A 21,269-nucleotide genomic window follows, 5' to 3' on the forward strand; every position below is an offset into this window, starting at 1 on the left:
CAGAAGACCAAAGATGACCCAAGAAGATCTACAAACAGAGGAAGATCGACACCAGAGACAACAGCCACCGTCTGGTTTTCAAAACCAGAGTCACTGTAAATTTAATAGGGACTTTATTGGATCTGTATATTGTTCTTGATTGATAGGTAGATAACACCTTTAAGAGAAAGGAGATTTAGAGTTGTAAATAGTTATTGTTTAATGTTCACTTTCGAGTTAAAGAATAAAATTGATGTTTTTTTAAAATAGTGGAATTTGACTAGTTCTCTGTCACTCATATTTTAACAGATTTTGAGGTGAGGTGAGCTTTTGTGTTTTTGGTTTAATTAGCAGAAGGATTCACTACTGTGTCATAACAATGAAGTGGCCAGTGACCATATAGGTTCTTTTGATCCAGCCAAAATTGTTAGGTAGAGCTAGTGAGGTATTTGCATCATTATCAGAAGAGGTAACTGGGGAGTAAAAGAAGGTGAAGAAAACCATTATACGTGCATCTGAGTTAGTGCCAGAAGCCTACAGTCAATGTTTCAGGAATCTGTGGAGAACCCTGGTCAAATACACATTGAGTTTGAAAAGATCAAACAAAGTAATTTTGATGGGTGGATAAGGACATTAAAAATAGATCAAACATATGATGCTCTTAGAGAGACAACTTTTTTGAGGAGTTCAAAAATTCACTTCCTCAGATCGTGCACCTCCTCCTGTGGAAGTGCAAAGAGTTAAGCTGCTAATCTTGCCATTTTAAGTGGCTGATGATTATGAGTTGGTTCATAAATCAAAGTTTGACTTCCGTCATCAATTTCAATCCATAAAGGATAGAAATTGGGGGTGGTAAGGGAAAAGTAGATCTTAATGAAATAATAAGGTTATCTTACTGCAGAGTAAAAAGGCAACCCGTGAAGTGGAAAGAGAAGTTAAAAAGCTCCAGTGTTTTAACTGCATGTAGGCCACATGTAGTCAGTGTTTGTGGGTGAGAAAAAGTAGCCAGTGAATTTTGTTGGTGGTGAAGGAAAGCACAATGGGTGTTAAACCGCTGCACCAGAATGCATAAGCTGGTCAGAGGTTGGTTGAGAAGTGTGACAATGCTGCCCCTTTTAAGAAGGTTATTTTGTCCTTGGGTGTTTTTTGTTAAGAGAGGTCATAAAGGCAGAGGTGCTGAAATATCTGGGCAAGAGATGAATTTAACAATGGCAGGGGAATGGTCAGTTCTCACAATTCAGGTTTTTTTCTAGTTTCTTTTATCTGTAACAGTGAGAAGCTGCTGCAGGGAGAAAGGTTCCAAACTTCAGCAGATCGTTGCTGACTGGCTTCCTGTCTGAAATCTCTCCTGCCTGTGAAAACTTGGGTTTGAATTTACCTTTTGCCAAGGGGTGTGTTCATGAGATGTTACAGGAATTGGATCAGCTGCTTAGTTAAGTTGCTATCTGTTTTCTTTTGTTCGTGTTTCAACTGTAGTGGTTAAATAAATTCTGTTGTGCTTAAAACTGGTTTGACCAGTTACAACAATCCTGGAATATCCACTTTAAATCTGCCTTTAAAATAAGAATAGTTAGGCTCTATGCTACCTTTTTAAAATGTTTTGAGGGGTTCTGACCTGGTCCATAACAGATTGTGGGTTCTTGGTGGGATTTATTCTGTTGTTCCAATTTGGGATGAGAGTTGTTGGAATCAAAGGCAGCGAGTGATTGGTGATGATGCCTTTTGCTCTGGGTGTTGAATTTGGTTGGTTTAAACAGTGCTTGGAGAGGTATTGGTTCTTTGAATTCACTCTGAGTTTTCTGGAGGTGGAAGAAGTGACTTTGAGGGCTTTACAAAAGATGAACAAGGCAAAGCTTTTGGAATTGGCAGACCAGCTGGAGTAGGAGTTGCCTTCATCTGTGACAAAAAGCAAGATAATTGCAGCAATAGCTCGGCATTTAAATTTGCTGGAAAAGCCATTGGAAATGGCTAAAATTTAATTGAAAATGAAACCGCTTAAGTTAGAGGCAAAAGAAAAGGAAATGAAACAGTTTAATTATGATTAAAAGCAGAGAACAGAGAAAATGAATGAATAGCCCGAGCAAAACAAAAAGAAAAGCAGAAGAAAGAGAGAAAGAAAATTTGAATTGGCACTTAGACTGCAAAGTTGGCTTATGAGGATGGAGGAGTTCAAAAATTCACTTTCTGAAGTAGTGACAACTCGTGTAAGAGCAGAGAGTTAAAATGGCAAGATTGGCAGTTGAAATGGCTGATGTTGGTTCATAAATCAAAATTTGGTTTCCAATATCCTTGACAATCCATGAGGCATAGAAATTGGGAAAAGAGAAATCCTCACAAAGTAAGGGAAATGTAGGTTTCAGTGAAGTTCATAAAGATAACTTGCCACAGGGAATTCCATGAAGGGGAAAGAGAAGACAAAAAGCTCCCAATGTTTTCGCTGTAATAAAGTAGGCCACATGAAATCACAGTGTTGGTGGGTTAGAGGAAGGACTGGGAAGATGGATGTAGGAACACAGGATAAGCCAGTGAATTTTGTTGAAGTGGTAAAGCACAATGGAAGCAAAAAAGCTGCACCATAATGTACAACCTAGCCAGAAGTTGGTTAAGGAGAAGTGCTAGATCTTCTTCAACCATTTACCAGCAAAGGCAAAGTTTACTTGCACAGGCCAGGAGCAGCAGGTAAAGAAGTTACAGTATTAGGAAATAAGGGATAATGTCATTCTTTGTTGAGAGATGAAATATGTAACTCAGAAGGACTATTGCCAGGAAAAGTGCTATTACATAGAATTCATGGTGGGTCAAGAAGTGCTCAATTATGTAGAGAGGGGTTAGAGCGTCCACTGAAAAGTGGAGGAGTCATTGTAGGAGTCCTGGAAGAACTCATGATACCAGGAATACAATTTGCCCTTGCTAACGAAATAGCTGGGTCACAGGTGGGTGTGCTGCCTACTGTGGTTGAAAAGCCAGTGGAAAATCAGGCAACTGAGGTATTACAGGAAGCATACAGGAAGGGAATAGAAGGATACTAATCCTGTAAGTGAAGACAATTTTAATTCGGATGGGCAAAGTGTGTCAGCGCAGGATTGGAGGACAGAAGGCCTGTTCCTGCGTTGTATTGTTTATTGTTTAAAAAAAAATTTGTTTTGTAAAATGTATTACTGGGGCTTGAAGTGCTCAATCTATCACTTTTTGTGCCACTTTTAATCTCCCAATGAAACATTCTGCAAAATGTCTTTCTTTAGCAATTTATTACAACCCTAGAATGCATGTGTAATATTTCAGTCTCAACTATTTATCCTTTATGGCTTGGCTTGCTTCGTATGACAATTCTATTGTTACAAGAATAATAGTCTTCCTCTGTTCCTTTTGTCAATCATCTGACCTTGTATTTGCTTACCAACTACTTCAGGGGTAATTTTAAAGGGAAGTAATAATTGAAAATCCTTATTTTTAACTTTGCATCTGTATCCTATCATTTACCAGTTCTTAAATTTCTGGTGTGAAATTCCTGTTAAAAATGGGTTGGTCATCAAGGCTAAAGTATTCAATTGTGTGCATCAGTGCTTCAAAAATATTTAATTAATAACATAATGGAACTATATGTGGTCATCTTAACCAGTGGGAACTAATGGAATGAAATCTTTTCACTACAGAGTTGCAGCAAATTTTAAACTGGCTCCCAATTGCACAGTAGGAGTCTGATTAAATAAGTTATTGAGTGTTGTTCTTCATGGTCATACCTCTCCACTATAATATTTTCTGTGAAGAAATGTGATTGTGTATGTGGTGGGTTGTCGACAAATTGTCTTCAATCACTTTAAGCATCTTTTTCTAGTTATCTATAATCTGTCGTATGAGTGTTCATATTGGATGAAAAATGAAGTTTGCATGAAATGTCTACTTGTACATCTGAGCGATTACTTAGTATTATACGAAGATTTGTTCATACTGTTGTAGGTATAAAATACATTCTTTTAAAAATATCCTCACTCTTGGCAAATCATGTGTACTTTTAATTTCTTACAGTGATTCTGAGATTTTCTTCAAGAGAAGTACTGGTAAAATAGGAGGAGAATACTGGAAAGTTCGTTATGTTGAATATACTGATGAAACCTTTAGCACTAGAAAAGATCGATCACAAGTGGAAGATCATCTAGGAATACTTGGTATCATATATGATTTGTTGTTTTAACTTTTTATGTTATTTGAAAACAAACAACGTTACATTATCTTAATTGTTTTATAAGGTCCAGTGATCAAAGCCGAAGTTGGAGACACCATTTTTGTTACATTTATGAATAATGCAGACCGCGCCTACAGCATTCAACCACATGGTGTCTATTTTACAAAGGAGTTTGATGGAACAAGCTATGTTGATGGTAAGTTAATGTTCATGTTCTATTTGTGAGTTTCTCTTTTTTAAAAAATTGTAGTACCTTTAAAAACAGTACAATTTGAGACTAAAGTTAATAGAATTACTTATAATAATTGAGATTTATCCTTTTTTATAGGAGAGGATCACACATGGAGGTAGGCTAGCCAGTATTATTAGAAATGATAGTAAAAGTTTCTTTCAATATATAAGAAATGAATGAGAAGTAAAAGTAGACATTGAACTGTTCCAAACTGATGCTGAAATGCGAGTGATAGGAGGTAAGGAAATAGCTGAAGAACTCAATAAGTACTTTGTGCCAATCTTCACAGTGGAAGACATGAGTAATATCCCAATAATTAAGGAGAGTCGGAGGCAGAGTTGAGTATGGTAGCCATTACAAAAGAGAGAGTGCTTGGAAAGCTAAAAAGGTCTAAAAATGGATAAATCTCCTGGCCCCAGTGGGCTAAATCCTAGAGTTCTGAGGGACGTGGCAGAGGAAATAGTGGAGGTGTTGGTTGTGATCTTTCAAAAGTCACTGGAGTCAGGGAAACTCCTAGATGATTGGAAGATCGCTGTTGTAACCCCCTTGTTCAAGAAAGGATCAAGACAAAAGATGGAAAATTATAGGCCAATTATAACCTCTGTTGCTGGTAAAATTCTAGAATTCAGGGTATTAATTGTTAAGGGTGGAATTTCTAAATTCTTGGAAGGGCAGAGTCTGATTAGAACAAATTTTAGTAAGGGGAGGTCATTCCTAACAAACTGGTTAGAATTCTTTGAAGAGGTAACACATACGGAAATCCAGTGGATTTCCAAAGACCTTTTGGAAGTCTATCTAGACTTCCAAAAGGTCTTTGATAAAGGAGGCTGCTGAGTAAGGTGAGGGCCATGGTGTTTGAGGTGAGATACTCTCATGGACTGAGGATTGGCTGTCTGACAGAAACCAGAGAGTTGGGATAAAAGATTCTTTTTCAGAATGACAGCCGGTGACAAGTGGTGTCCCACAGGGTTCAGTGTTGGGGCCGCAGCTGTTCGCTTTATATACTAATGATATGGACGAAGGGACTGGGGGCATCCTGGCGAAGTTTGCCGATGGTACAAAGTTAGGTGGGCAGGCAGGTAGTACCGAGGAGGTGGGGAGGCTGCAGAAAGATTTAGATCAGAGTGGTGCTGGAAAAGCACAGCAGATCAGTCAGCATCCGAGGAGCACGACAATTGATGTTTCAGTTAAAAGCTCTTTCCTGATGAAAGGCTTTTGCCCAAAACATCAATTTTCCTGCTCCTCGGATGCTGACTGACCTGTGTTTTTCCAGCACCACTCTGTTCTAAACTCTGGTTTCCAGCATCTGCAGTCCTCACTTTTTTGCCTTGCAGAAAGATTTAAGATAGTTTAGGAGAGTGGTCCAGGTAATGGCTGAAATTCAATGCGCGGTCTTGCACTTTTCAAAAAAGAATACAGGCATGGACTATTTTCTAAGCGGTGAGAAAATTCATAAAGCCAATGTACAAAGGGATCTGGGAGTGCCAGTTCTGGATTCTCTAAAGGTTAACTTGCAGGTTGAGTCGGTGATTAAGAAAGTGAATGTAACATTGTCATTTATCTCAAGAGGGTTGGAATGTAGAAGCAGCAATGTGCTTCTGAGACTTTGTAAAGCTTAGTTAGGTCTCATTTCGAGTACTGTGTCCAATTTTGGGCCCCACACCTCAGGAAGGACATACTTACATTGTCCAGCAGAAATTCACACAGATGATCCCTGGAATGGTAGGCCTAACATATGATGAACAGCAGAGGATCCTGGGATTGTTTGCACTAGAGTTTAGAAGATTGAGGGGAGATCTAATAGAAACTTACAATATAATACATGGCTTAGAAATGGTGGGTGCTGGGAAGTTGTTTCTGTTATGTGGGGAGACTAGGACCTATGGGCACAGCTTCAGAATTAGAGGGAGTCAATTGAGAATGGAAACGAGGAGACATTTCTTCAGCCAGTGATGGCCCTGTGGAATTCATTGTCACGGAGCGCAATGAAGGCTGGGACGTTAAATGTCTTCAAGGCAGAGATTGATAAATTCTTGATCTCGTAAGGAATTAAGGGCTATGGAGGAGTGTGGGTAAGTGGAGTTGAAATGCCCATCAGCCTCCTGGCAGAGTGGACTCGATGGGTAGAATGGCCTTACTTCAACTTCTATATCTTTTCTCCCCATGTTGAAATTAAGATTGTGCATTTACTGCGCAACTTGATCTAGGCCAATTTTTGTCATCTTAGTATCCTAATTTGGGGTGATTGTGGGATGATTAGAGGGGTCAGGAAATCCAACAGAAATCCCATTCCACTAGATTCCTGCTAACCTTAAGTCTCTCCTGCATTAAAACCTGGAATAGGCATCCAAAACTTACTCTCAAAGCCAGTGGGAATTTCATTAATAGGAAAGGGAACAGAGACTACTGTGCCAATTTCTGCTCCAAGAAATTGTTAGCACTGAATAGCCAATTATAAGCTGGTGGAGTGGTGGCCTCAGGAGAATCTACAGGAAGGATAACCTTTAAGATGCCCATTGACTGTAAGAGTAAGCCTTTTTAAAGGCATTCAGTTTTTTTTTAATACATGTGCAAGTTTTTATTTATATAGCATTGTAAGTCACCACAATTCTTGGTCAAGTTTCATTTGCCCGAGTAAGTATGTAGAACTAAAGAGTGTTGTGATCTCTATAGAGACTGAAAGCTTTTTAAAAAATATGAATTTTCAAGCAACTGACAGGCAAGATCTCATGTTTTAAGACTTTAGCAATAACAAACAAGCTAAAATCCATAAAATAAACTTTACTTCGGCAGCTAATGCACAAAACAAAACAAAAGCTCCTTTCATATTCATTAATTAATGCAGTCAAGTGATGACTTTCGAAACTGTTGTGCTGTGTGCACACTTCTGGTAAGTATGTATATTTACAGCACCAGTCCCACATTAGCAGCCAGCTCCCCAGCAGTTTCACTTCACCTACCTAGACACCAGGGCATAAGTTCTAGTATCCTAGAAAAGTTAATGTTTCAGATCTGATTTTTGTCAGCAAGTCCCAATCCAATTATTTCCTGTTCAAAATCTCCAAGAACCCTGTCTGTTCAGTTCCTGTCCTTTTGAAGAGAAAACAGTCTTGTCAGCAAACAGTATCTCCACAGCAGTACGTTATTTTTGTCTCTACCTGTCAAAAAGCAGCTGTCCTTTTTTTGAAAATGTGTTAAGACTGTCACTTGGAATTTCAATAGCTTTCTGTTTACCCGATAGAATCCAAATCACATGGGCCTGTTTCTGATGAGAGATCGTTGCTGTGGCTAACCATCCTTCTTTGCAGAATAGTCTGTTTCACCTTAAGTTGTAAAGGTCAGCATTTGTGACATGACGAATCTGCAGAGTGATTTTTTGTTGTTGAAAAGACAGCCTGTTAAGAGTGCGCACTCATAACCTTACAGGTCATTGTCAATGACTTCACAAGAAAATGATTCCTTCAGGCTGCAAAGGAACTTTTGAGAATAGTTCTGAAACAAAATTCATGTTAATGCCTTTTAAATTGGAATTTGAAGGTTTTGAGAAAAATGGTTCCCACGTAGAGCCTGGCACATCCTTCATGTACAAGTGGACAGTACCTGACCATGTTGGACCTGCAGTGAACGATCCACCCTGCCTGACTTGGATGTACTATTCTGCCACCAATCCAGTTGAGGACACCAATTCAGGCCTAATTGGGCCACTGGTTGTTTGCAGACAAAATACACTAAATCCAGATGGCTCACAGGTAGATTACCTTTAAATTTTTTTTAAGCCTTTTCAATTAAATATATCTCTTATTTTTCATTTTGTTAATTGTTTCAGCTTTTCCTTCACCTTGTAAAGGAGGTGATGTATAGTAGTAATGTTGCTGGATTAATAATCTAGAGGTTTAGGCTAATCCTCTGGGGATGGTGATTTAAATCCTAGCATGGTTTCTGGTGGAATTCAGTTTTCAGCTAATAATTTTTTTTTATTCACTTGGGGATTGTGGGCGTCTCTGGCTGGTCCGCATTTATTGCATGTTCTTTGTTGTCCTTGAGAAGGTGGTGGTGAGTTGCCTTCTTGAACTTTGCTGTGGAAGTGCCAATGTTGGACTGGGGAGGACAAGTAAAAAATCACACAGCACCACATTATAGTCCAACAGGTTTATTTTGAAGCACTAGCTTTTGGAGCGCTACTCATTCATCAAGTAGCTATAGAGCAGGACCATTGGCCCCCTCGCCAATGCAAACACTGCTGATGTTGTTGGGTCTTATACTGGGCCCAAACTTGCCTCCACTGCTGCCTCCATGAATCTTTGCTGAGCACCGATATCGCTGGGATCCCAAATTTGCCTGTGCTGCAACAGCCATACATTGGTGCTCAGACTACCTCAATGATGCAGAAGCTGCTGGGGATCTAAACTCTCCGCCATCGCCATGAGTCTGTGCTGGGTCCAGTCGCCACTGCTGCTGTCGATGCAACCAAGCTCTTTGACAAACAGAAAGTAAAATAATAGAGAAAAAAATACAAAAAGAACAAAGAAAATTACAACAAAGGAACAGGCCCTTTGGTCCTCCAAGACTGTACTGATTCAGATCCTCTAAACTATTCTCAAAGGATCTGTATCCCTTTCTGCTCCCTGCCCATTCATGTATCTGTCTAGATACATCTTAAATGACACTATCGTGCCCACCTCTACCGGCAACGCCTTCCAGGCATCCACCACCATCTGCGTAAAGAGCTTTCCACACATATCTCCCTTAAACATTTCCCCACTCACCTTGAACGCATGACTCCTAGTAATTGAGTCCCCCACTCTGGGGGAAAAAGCTTCTTGCTATCCACCCTGTCTATACCTCATGATTTTGTAGACCTCAATCAAGTCCCCTTCAACCTGGTCCCCCCCTTAACCTCACTCTTTCTAATAAAAATAATCTTAATCTACTCATCCTCTCTTCATAGCTAGCATCCTGCATACTAGGCAACATCCTGGTGAACCTCCTCTGCACCCTCTCCAAAGCATCCACATCCTTTTGGTATTGTGGTGACCAGAACTATAAACAGTATTAGAAATGTGGCTGAACCAAAGTCCTATACAACTGTAACATGACCTGCTAACTCTTGTACTCCATACCACGCCAGATAAAGGAAAGCATGCTGTATGCCCTCATGACCACCTTATCAACCTGTGTTGCACCTTTAAGATACAATGGACCTGAACACCTAGGTCTCTCTCTACATTAATTTTCCCCAAAAATTGGATCTTCCAAAACTCATCACCTTGCATTTGCCTGGATTGAACTCCATCTACCATTTGTTTCACCCAACCCTCCAATCTATCGATATTCTGCTACATTCTCTGACAGTCCTCTTCACTATCTGCTACTCCACCAATCTTAGTGTCATCTGCAAACTTGCTAATCAGACCACCTATACCTTCCTTCAGATCATACATGTATATCATAAATAACAGTGGTCCCAACATGGACTCCTGTGGAAAACCACTGGTCATAGCTCTCCATTTTGAGTAACTCCCTTCCATTACTAGCCTGTCTCCTGCTGCCCAGTTCTTTATATATCTAGATAGTACACTGAACCCCATGCGACTTCACTTTCTCCATCAGCCGACCATGGGGAATCTTATCAAATGCCTTACTGAAGTCCATGTATATGACATCTACAGCCCTTCCCTCATCAATTAACTTTGTCACTTTTTAGTTTAGATTAGATTACTTTACAATATGGAAACAGGCTCTTCGGCCCAACAAGTCCACACCGACCTGCCAAAGCGCAACCCACCCAGACCCATTCCCCTACATTTACCCCTTCACCTAACGCTACAGGCAATTGAGCATGGCCAATTCACCTAACCTGCACATTTTTGGACTGTGGGAGGAAACCGGAGCACCCAGAGGAAGCCCACGCAGACATGGAGAGAATGTGCAAACTCCACACAGTCAGTTGTCTGAGGCGGGAACTGAACCCAGGTCTCTGGCGCTGTGAGGCAACAGTGCTAACCACTGTGCCACCGTGCCGCCCATCCTCAAAGAATTTTATTAAGTTGGTACGACATGACCTTCCTTGCACAAAGCTATGCTCCCTCTTGCTGATAAGCCTATTTTCTTCCAAATGTAAATAGATCCTATCCCTCAGTACCTTTTCCAGCAGCTTCCCTACCACTGACGTCAGGCTCCATGGTCTATAATTACCTGGATCATTCCTGCTTCTCTTCTTAAACAAGGGAACAACATTAACAATTCTCCAGTTCTCCGGAACTTCACTCATGTTTAAGGATGCTGCAAAAACATCTGTTGAGGCCCCAGATATTTCTCCTTTTGCTTCCCTCAGTAACCTGTGATAGATCCCATCCAGACCTGTAGACTTATCCATCTTAATGCCTTTTAGAATACTCAACACTTCCTAACACTATGAAAGAGAAAAAGAAGAAAACAGAAAACCAAAAAAAAACAAAAGTGGATGGAGTGGACAAGCCATGAGGCTCTACTACACTGTCATCTTACTGGAAGGTGTGGTGTTCCCATATTTCTGCTGCCCTTGTCCTTCTAGATGGAAGTGGTCATGAGTTTGAAAAATGCTGTCTAAGAATCTTTGGTGAATTTCTGCAGCAGTGCTGCCATCGGTGGTGGAGGGAGTGGATATTTGGGGCTGTGATGCCAATCCAGCAGGCTGCTTGTCTGCTTTTGACCTGGGTGGTGTAAAGCTTCTTGGATGGTGTTGGAGCTGTACTCATTGAGGTGAGTGGGAAGTATTCCATCCAGAATATGGCAAATAGTAATAGTCTCAGGCATGATGACAATGGAAATTTAGCATTGCATTTTGGTTCACTATAACTTTTAGATGAAGGAATCGCTGTCTTTATCTGGTCTGACCTGTATGTGATTCCAGAAACACAGTTTTTAACTGCCCTGTGAAATAACCAAGCAAGCCACTCAGTTCAAGGGTAATTTAGAGATAGACAGCAAATGCTGCTCTTACTAATGACTCTCACATACTATGAAAGAAAAGTAAAGAAAAAAACCCAAAACATTGGAGGTTTATATCGAGTCATAGAGATGTACAGCATGGAAACAGACCCTTCAGTCCAACCGTCCATGCCAACCAGATATCCCAACCCAATCTATTCCCACCTACCAGCGCCCGGCCCATATCCCTCCAAACCCTTCCTATTTATATACCCATCCAAATTCCTCTTAAATGTTACAATTGTACCAGCCTCCACCACTTCCTCTGGCAACTCATTCCATTCACGTACCACCCTCTGTGAAAAGGTTGCCCGGTAGGTCTCTTTTATATCGTTCCCCTCTCACCCTAAACCTTACCCTCTAGTTCTGGACTCCCTGACCCCAGGGAAAAGACTTTGCCTGTTTACCATATCCATGCCCCTCATAATTTTATAAACCTCCAGCCTGTTCAACAAGGTTCCCCATGGGAGACTGATTAACAAGGTTAGATCTCACTGAATACAGGGAGAACTAGCCATTTGGATACAGAACTGGCTCAAAGGTAGAAGACAGACTGTGGTGGTAGAGGGTTGCTTTTCAGACTTGGTCCTGTACTTTTTGTCATTTACATAAATGATTTGGAGCTGAAAATGTGTTGCTGGAAAAGCGCAGCAGGCAGCATCGAAGGAGCAGGAGAATTGACGTTTCGGGCATGAGCCCTTCATGCCCAAAATGTTGATTCTCCTGCTCCATCGATGCTGCCTGACCTGCTGCGCTTTTCCAGCAACACATTTTCAGCTCTGATCTCCAGCATCTGCAGTCCTCACTTTCTCCCATAAATGATTTGGATCCGAGCACAAGAGGTGCAGTTAGTAAGTTTGCAGATGATGCCAAAATTGGAGTTGTAGTGGACGGCAAATAGCGTTACCTCAGATTACAACAAGATCTGGACCAGATGGGCCAATGGGCTGAGAAGTGGCTGATGGAGTTTAATTCAGATAAATACGAGGTGCTGCATTTTGCAAAAGCAAATCTTAGCAGGACTTCTACACTTAATGGTAAGGTACTAGGGAGTGTTGCTGAACAAAGAGACCTTTGAGTGCAAGTTCATAGCTCCTTGAAAGTGGAGTCACAGGTAGACAGGATAGTGAAGAAGGCATTTGGTATCCTTTCCTTTATTGGTCAGAGTATTGAGTACAGGGGTTGGGAGGTCATGTTGCGGCTCTACAGGACATTGGTTAGGCCACTGTTGGACTATTGCGTGCAATTCTGGTATCCTTCCTATTGGAATCAGAGGAAAACTCTACACTGGTTGATGTTATACCTCAGACAAAGGTAGATGGTTATGGTTGCTGGAAGTTAATTATCTCTCAGGTCATCATTGCAGGAGTTCCTTAGGATAGTGCCTAAGTCCAAGCATCTTTGCTTCATCAATGGTTTTCCTTCCATCATATGGTCAGAGTAGAAATGTTTATTGATAAATGCACAGTATTCAGTATCATTTGTGACTCCTCAGAAACTGAAACAGACTGTGTTCATGTGCAGCAAGATCTAGACAGTATTCATGCTTGGATTGGTAACTGGTAAATAATATTCACATTCTTCATTTGTTATAGCATTGAGTACTATTATAGCTGTAGAAGACATTGATAAGGCTCCATTTTGTGACTGCGTACAATTCTGATCACCCTGCTATAGGAATGATGATATTAAACTAGAAAAGGTGCAAAAAAGGCTTGCAAGGATCTTGCCAAAATGGGAATGTTTGAGTTATAAGAAGAGGCTGGATAGGCTTGGACATTTTTCCTTGGAGTGTAAGGAGGCTGAGGGGTGACCTTTACGGAGGTTTAAAAAATCATGAAGGGTATAGATAAAGTCTAGATAAGCTAAAGTCTTTTCCCCAGAGTTGCGGAATCCAAAACTAGAAGGCATAGGTATAAGGTGAGAGGGGAAAGATTTGAAAGGGACCTGAAGGGCAATGTTTTTACACAGGGTGGTGCCTATATAGAACAAGCTGCCAGAGGAAGTGGTAGAGGTAAGTACAGTTACAATATTTAAAAGATATTTGGACAGTTACATGGATAAGAAAGATTTAGAGGGATATGTGCCAAACACAGGCAAGTGAGACTTGGTTTAGTTTAGGAAATTCCTGCTTGGCATGGATGAGTTTGGCTGAAGGGCAGTCTCCATGCTGTTTGATTCTATAACTATATTTCGCAAGTGCCAGACAATGACTACCTCCAACAAGAACTTGCATTAAAATTTGCAACATGCTTCAATTACAATCATCGACCACTTTAATAATCACACCCTTCATGCTAGTCCTCAGTGGAAAGAGTATATATGCAAAGTGTATTGCAGTTCTTTTTTATCAAAGTTCCTGTACAATCACCTTCAAACCTCCAGCTTTTACCACCTATGAGAATAAAGCCAGCAGACAGATGGGAAGTTGCTTGTACTACCTGCAAGTTATCCTTCAAGCTACACATGACTTTGATCTGGAACTATGTAATTGTTCCTTCACTGTCCTGGAGTCAAAATTTGGACTTCCTTTCCACAACTCTGTCGGTGTACTCTCACAAGACGCATAACAGCAGCTCAAGAATGTGGTTCACCACCATCTTCTCAAGGACAATTAAGGAGAGCTTCAAGTGCTGACTTTACCAGTGATGCCCACATCCCATCTAAAAGAAATGTGGGAAAAAAACACCAAGTTTTACATAGAAATATTTACTGTGGTCATGCATTATTTCTCCTTCCCTGCTAATGTAAGACAAACATTAAGTAGTTTATTTTAAGTGGATTAATATGTTTATAGATTTAGTTGTGAAAGGCTTTTCTTTACCATCACACTGAAACAATTGCACATGTTTATGTCCACTCTGGCAATGCATTGTATTGTTTCCCATTGCTAAATCCATGCTTTTGTACCTGTTTTGAAGAAGTCAGAAGATGCTCCTAGACCTGTTGACATTCTCCAGCATTTCCTTCAGAATTTGTTTCAGATTTCCAGCATCTGCATTATTTTGCTTTTATTTGATATTGTTATGAATCTGTTGTTTGCTTGCTGTTTGCCACCTGCTCACTACTCTCTGGCCCCTTTCTACTCATCTTGGTGCCTTGTCTGTCCTCCCTTACCCAGCTTCTCACCATTCCATTCAGTGTCTTGTTTAACACTGGGCTCTAAAATACTTACTACCTCACTCGTCGCTTTGCTCTCAATCCCTTGCCACTCTACTCACTGCACAATTTGCATTTGCTTTCTACTGTTCTTTCTGACCCTAGACCAGATTAGTGCCAGTAGCAGGAGGTTGAATTCCCATTCCTGTTTATTATTATCTGGAGTAGATTGGTGATTTGTAGCTCTGTTGAAACTGAACAGAGTGAATAAATCCACTACCTTCACCTATATGTGAGTCCACCGTGCCTGTGTTTTTAATCAGTCACACAGTACACTGAATGTATTTGGGTTTCTGACTGGAAGCATATCAAATACAGTGTTTGCACTTGGGAGCTTTCCATAAATTTCAACTTGAAAGTGTCTTTCCAATTTATGAAATGTTTTTTCTTTGCAGAAAGACATTGAACGGGAGTTTTACTTGCTGTATACAGTTTTTGATGAAAATCTTAGTTGGTATCTTCCAAAGAATTTGGAGACATTCATTCAAAATAGTTCCAGCATCGATCAGGAGGATGAAGAATTTCAAGAATCAAATAAAATGCATGGTGCGTGACAGTCATGGGAATATCTTTAAGCACTTTGAGGCATTTTTGCATTTTGTAATGTGTGAACACTTTAAACCTTTAAGTGGTTTTATATTGATATGTTGTTACTGAGGATTGTCAGTATTTCTCTATGTTCTGCATTATTGTGTGGTAAGGAACTCTTAACAAGTCTGCCAGCAAATGATGCCAGTGGAATTCTTCTCACAACCCTCCACCACCACCCCCTGCCTTCTATCTTCTGAGCCAGTTCTGTATCCAGATGGCTGGTTCTCTCTGTTTTCCATGTGATCTAACCTTGCTAATTAGTCTACCATGAAAAACCTTATTGAACACCTTACTGAAGTCTATGAAAGTCACGTCCACCACTGGCCCTTTTCAATCTTCTTTGTTATGTTTTCAAAAAACTCAATCAAGTTAGTGCGACTTGATTTCCCATGCACAAAGCCATGTTGACTATCCCTAATCAGATGCAGAAATGCTTATATAACTCCTGCAAAATTTTATTATTGGAAACATCATCTCCAGAATATGCATGTGCTGGTTTAACCTCCCTTCCTCTTCACAATAGGATTGCCATAGTGTATGAGTAACTGAGAGCTCTGACCTCATGGTGACCAAGATGATGAGAGCACCACGTATTGGAATATTTGCACTAGTGAATACTGGAAGGCTCCTCCAGACCACTATTGGAGAGCCCACTATCCTGTCAGAGTCACGTGTGCATTCCTCCTGTTTCTCTATATTCAGAGAGATGGAGTGATGTTTCCTCTTTTGACTTGGCACAGTTGGTAGCACTCTTGCTTCACAGTCAGAAGGTGTGATCTTATTATAATAATTGAATGCAAAGGTCAAAGCTGACATAACAGTGCAATACTGAGGGAGTGTTCAATTAGAAGGATTATCCCTCAGATGAGATGCTACAAGGCCCAGTCTGTCCTCTCAGATGAATGTGAAAGATGTCATGACTCTATTTTTAAAAAAAGGCAGGGATTTTATCCACCAGCGTCTAGATATTTTCTAACCAACTTGTTCAGAGATGTTATGACATGCTTTTGGAGCAGGTGGGACTTGACTTTGGACCTTGTGACTCATGGGTAGGGACATTACCACTGCACCAGAAAAGCCGCCTCCCTGGCCTCAATTCATTTATCCATCATTCAGAATCACAATGGCAAAATATCTGATCATTGTCACATTGCTGTTGGTGGAAAATTTGATGAGTTCAAATTGCCTGCAATGTTCTGTCCTTAACAACAGTGAGTACACTTTGAAAGTACAGATTGTTCCATTATAACAAGCGTTTTGTCAGCACAAATTGGCTATAATACAATTGACGAATTGTGAATGTTGTTTGGATAATGCAAACTTTCTATTTAAAGGGTAGAAATGCAACACAGCTGGAGGAATACAACGGTCACATAATAGCAGAATGACCTGTACTTCACTATCTGTAAAGCAATTTGAGATGTCATGACTGGTGCTATATAAATGTAACTATAATTTTTGGATGCAGTAATAGATGGTACTCTTTATGACAATCCTGATGTAATCTGTTAATTGAGCATGAAAGTTAGACTTGCAAAGAAATTGTCAGTTCTTTCACAGACACTGACAGCACTGTGTTTTCTTTGTTGTGAGGCTACAAATCTGGATTCATTTCAGTGACCACATCCTTGGTAAAGCATAGCCACCGCATGTAATGTCTCTGAGTTAGGTCCAGGTAAAATATCTCCTCCATGAAAACCCGAGGTGGGTAGGGCTTCTTATTAAGAGCCCTTCTTTCCTTCACCTCTGTCTGCGTCTGTGAGCAGCTTGTCTTCTTTACTGTAGACAAGCAGGAGGCTGGAAGAATACAGCAAGCCAGGCAGCATCAGGAGATAGAATTTAGCATTGCGGGCTTCTCTACTTTGGATTCCAGTATCTGTAGTTTGTTTTGTCTTTAGTGTGTCTGTGCCATCTCTCTTTGATGCTGTAATCCAATGATGTCTACTTTAGCAATTGGTGTACTCAGAATCCTTGGTCCCCTGTAGAATTTACAAATATTTATATCTCCTCCAGACATGCACTATTTCCAAAAATGCAACAACTGTTAGGAGAAAACAACTAAGAACAAAATTGAATGTTGGAGGATGACTTATTTTTGTTCAGGGAATTCCCATGTATCTGAGCAAATGTTCAGCTCATTTATGAAAGATGAAAAATAGAATAGTAAAGCTGAAAATGGCAGGTGAGGTATCGAATCCCGTCTAGGTATTGAGTGTCATCATACTCTATTTATTTTTATCAACTTTGGTGGATGCTAGATAACATTTGGCATGTGATTTATGTGCAATGTGTTCTGCAATAATGCTACTCCTACTTTGAAGTGTGTTAGTATAAATCAGTACAGACTTAGACTGGAAGTGCTGATAAGTAACCTCGTTGAGGAATTTTCAACCAAGCAGACCCATTTTATTTACATGGATTTAACTTGTGAGGCAAATAGTGAGCAGTAGAGAAGGAAATGGTATCACAAGACAGTCATAGGGAGGAAGTGCTTTTGGTCCACCTAAATTCCACCAATCAAACAAGACCCAAAATACTCCAGTATGAACATTCAATAGTTACTCATGATGGTAGTAAAATTATTTTTTACTGGTTTAGTTTCATTCATAGAACCCCCATAGTGTGGAAACAGGCACTTTGGAGAAACAAGCCCACACTGAACCTCTGAAGAATAGCCCACCCAGACCCATTTCCCTTCCCTACGTTTACCCATGACTAATGCACCTAACCTACACATCTCTGAACACTATGGGCAATTTAGCATGGCCAATTCACCTGATCTGTACGTGTTTGGATTGTATGAGGAAACTAGAGCACCCAGAGGAAACCCTCACAGACATGGGGAGAATGTGCAAACTCCACATAGACAGTCACCCGAGGCTGGAATTGAGCCTGATCTCTGGTACTGTGAGGCAGCAGTGCTTATTGGTGAACCATTAAGCCATTGTGCTGCCCATAAAGCCGCCATGCCACCCATAATGGTTCCTTAATGTTTCATTTGGTAGCATTCTTTTTCTGAGTCAGCGATTGTGAATTCAAACTGTAAACTGACTCTCCAGTGCAATACTTTGAGAGTGCTACATTGCTGTATCTATTTTTGATGTAACATTAAACCAAGGCTTTGTCTGCATTCTGAATGGGCATAAAATATTCTAAGGCAGTGTACGGTAACTAGGAATTTTTTTATTTTTTGTGTGGGGTTGGGGAGGGGTAAGGAGTGAATGATAGATGGAGATAGTGCCCAAAGAGAGAGAAGAACAGTTGGACAGACAAGAGTGAATAATGGTCAACTTTGGAGAATGAATAGCTGCTAATGGGACTGTTAGTGGCTAACAATGAGTAGTGTTTGAAGTTAAAAATGACACAACATTAGGTTATAGTCCAACAGGTTTATTTGGAAGTACTAGCTTTCATCGTGCTGCTCCTTCATCAGATAATTAGTGGCGCAGGATCATAAGACACATAACTTATAGCAAAAGATCAGTGTCATGCAATTCAAACAATATATTGAACAAACTTGAATTGCTGTTAAGTCTTTCATCTTGTAGAATGGATTGCAGGTTTCGCTTCATTAAAATGTAATTCCCAGAACATCTTTTAAGGTACGTTCTCGAGATAACTTAAGGTTGTATAAGAAAAAAGTGACATCTCAGCTTATAGAAAGTATTAAAGGTGTGAGATTAGAGTCTGTCTGTATCTCAGTCTTGAGTCAGACTGGTTCTATTTCTAAAGTAGGGATTTATAAAATGTTATATAGATTGACTTCCTGCATTGATTGCCTGCAGGTTGTGTTTGTTTTGAGCAAAACTAAAGTGTACGTGCAAATAGAATTCTGCAAATGCAAAGTCACCCCATAGACGTGTGTGTGTGTGTATACGTGAGGGAGAGAGCGAGTGTGCATGAGACAGTGTGAGTTTGCATGTGTAACTGCTTGGTAGAGTGTGTGCATGGGTGTGGTGGAGAATAAGCCTGTGAAACGGGGTGTGTGTGCGGTGTCTGTGTATGTGCCTAAGAGAGGGTCTCCTTAATGTATAAGTATGTAAGTGTGTGTGTGTGTGTGTGTGTGTGTGTGTGTGTGTGTGTGTGTGTGACAGTGTATAGTGTAGTGGGGTTACCTGTAGTGTAACATGAACCCAAGGTCCTGGTTGAGGTTATCGTCATGGTTACTGAACTTGTTATCAGCCTTTGCTCGGCCACTTTGCATTGTTGCATATCCTGAAGTCTACCTTGGAGGATGGTCACCAGAAGATCCGAGGCCAAATGTCCTGACCACTGAAGTGTTCCCTGACTGGGAAGGAGCATTCCTGTCTGGAGAATGTTGCGTGGTGTCCGTTCATCCATTGTCATAGCATCTGCTTGGTCACAGAATTGTACCATGCCTCAGGGCATCCTCGCCTGCAGTGTATGAGATAGACAACATTGGCCGAGTCACGTGATTACCTGTGGTGTACTACAGGTGACCCCACACACATACACATTCTTACATACTCACACACTCAAGCAGACTCTCTCATACACAACTTCTCTCTCAGACACACACACTTACTTACACCTCCCCACACTTACACCCATGCACACACCCTTTCACAGGCTTATACTCCATCATACTAATGCATGTACTCTACCAAGCACACAGTCATGCGCAGTAACATTCATGCATCCACACTTTTTCTCTCTCTCTCTCATGCACGCACGTATGTGTGTACACACACACCCACACGTGTCTATGGGTGAATTTCTATTTGCAGAATTGTTTTTGCAGGCACATTCTATTTTTGCTCAAAAAGCATACACCTTACAGGCAGTCCATGCAACATTTAATAAATTCCTAATTTGGAAATAGAACCAGTCTGATTCAAGACTGAGATGCAGACAGACTCTGACCTCACACCTTGAATACCTTGTCTGAGCTCAGATGTCACCCATTTTTATAAAACCTTAAGTTATCTTGAGAATGTAGTCCAGAAGGCTGTAGAGTTCCTACGCAGAAAAAGAGGTGCTGTTCTTCCAGCTTGCGCTGAGCTTTGCTGAAGCCCTGCAGCAAGACTGCGATAGAGATGTTGGCCAGGGAACAAGATAGTGTATTGAAGTAGCAGGCAACTAGAAGCTCAGGGTCTGTCCGCAGAAAAGGGTAGCTAGAAAGGATTTTTTTTTATTTTCACAGAGGGGAAATTAGGTAAGAGGCATCGATTTAAGATTAGATTACTTAGTGTGGAAACAGGCCCTTCAGCCCAACAAGTCCACACCGACCCTCCAAAGAGCAACCCTCCCAGACCCATTCCCCTACATTTACCCATTCACCTAACACTACGGGCAATTTAGCATGGCCAGTTCACCTAACCTGCACATCTTTGTGACTGTGGGAGGAAACCGGAGCACCTGCTCCCAGTGTCTCCCATGCAGACACTGTGAGAATTTGCAAACTGTACGCAGACAGTTGCCAGAGGCAGGAATTGAACACTGGTCTCTGGTGCTGTGAGGCAGCAGTGCTAACTACTGTGCCACCATGCCGCCCCAAGGTAAGAATCAGCAGATTTACAGGGCATTTGTAGAAAAATGTTTTTACCCAGAGTACATTGGTTATCTGGAAGTCACAGTCAGAAAGGATGGTAGAAGTAGATGTCATCACAACACTCAAGATATATTCAGATGAACATTTGAAACGCCATACTTACAAGACCATGAGGTGGAAAATGGCATTAGAATAGGTAGGTGCTTGATGACTGTAGCAAGCACAGTAGATTAAAGGGCTTCTTCCTGTGCTATGACTCTAGGTAAATGTTCTAGAAATTTTTGCTGTATAATAATAGTTATAATATTTATTTATTTTCTAGCCATCAACGGTTACATGTTTGGTAACTTGCCTGGACTAGAAATGTGCAAGGGTGACAATGTTTCATGGCATTTGCTTGGACTTGGCACTGAAATCGACATGCATGGAATCTATTTTCAAGGCAACACAATAAAGTTCAAAGGGACCACACATGATGTATTCAGTGTGTTCCCTCATACTTCTGCAACAGTCTTCATGCAGCCTGATGATATTGGTATGAGTTCTTCCTTCCTACCTTGACAGCTAAAATAATCACTATTGATCTAGCTTCTTGTGCATTTTACTTAGTACATTAAAAGTTAATCAGATGAACATTACAAATG

The 21,269-nt window shown here is 40.7% G+C and overlaps 1 protein-coding gene across 1 annotated transcript in view; it reads left to right on the forward strand.

Moving 5' to 3' along the window:
• Positions 1–21,269, forward strand: part of hephl1a (hephaestin-like 1a) — a 141,020-nt gene that overhangs the window by 59,547 nt on the left and 60,204 nt on the right. Inside the window, exons 7-11 of the mRNA XM_072577820.1 lie at positions 4,006–4,145; positions 4,227–4,358; positions 7,932–8,143; positions 14,918–15,068; positions 20,948–21,160. Coding sequence (XP_072433921.1) covers positions 4,006–4,145; positions 4,227–4,358; positions 7,932–8,143; positions 14,918–15,068; positions 20,948–21,160 — 848 coding nt within the window. The remainder of the gene's footprint in view (positions 1–4,005; positions 4,146–4,226; positions 4,359–7,931; positions 8,144–14,917; positions 15,069–20,947; positions 21,161–21,269) is intronic.

Source organism: Chiloscyllium punctatum, chromosome 9, assembly GCF_047496795.1.
Source record: "Chiloscyllium punctatum isolate Juve2018m chromosome 9, sChiPun1.3, whole genome shotgun sequence".
In the NCBI taxonomy this organism is placed as follows: Eukaryota; Metazoa; Chordata; class Chondrichthyes; order Orectolobiformes; family Hemiscylliidae; genus Chiloscyllium; species Chiloscyllium punctatum.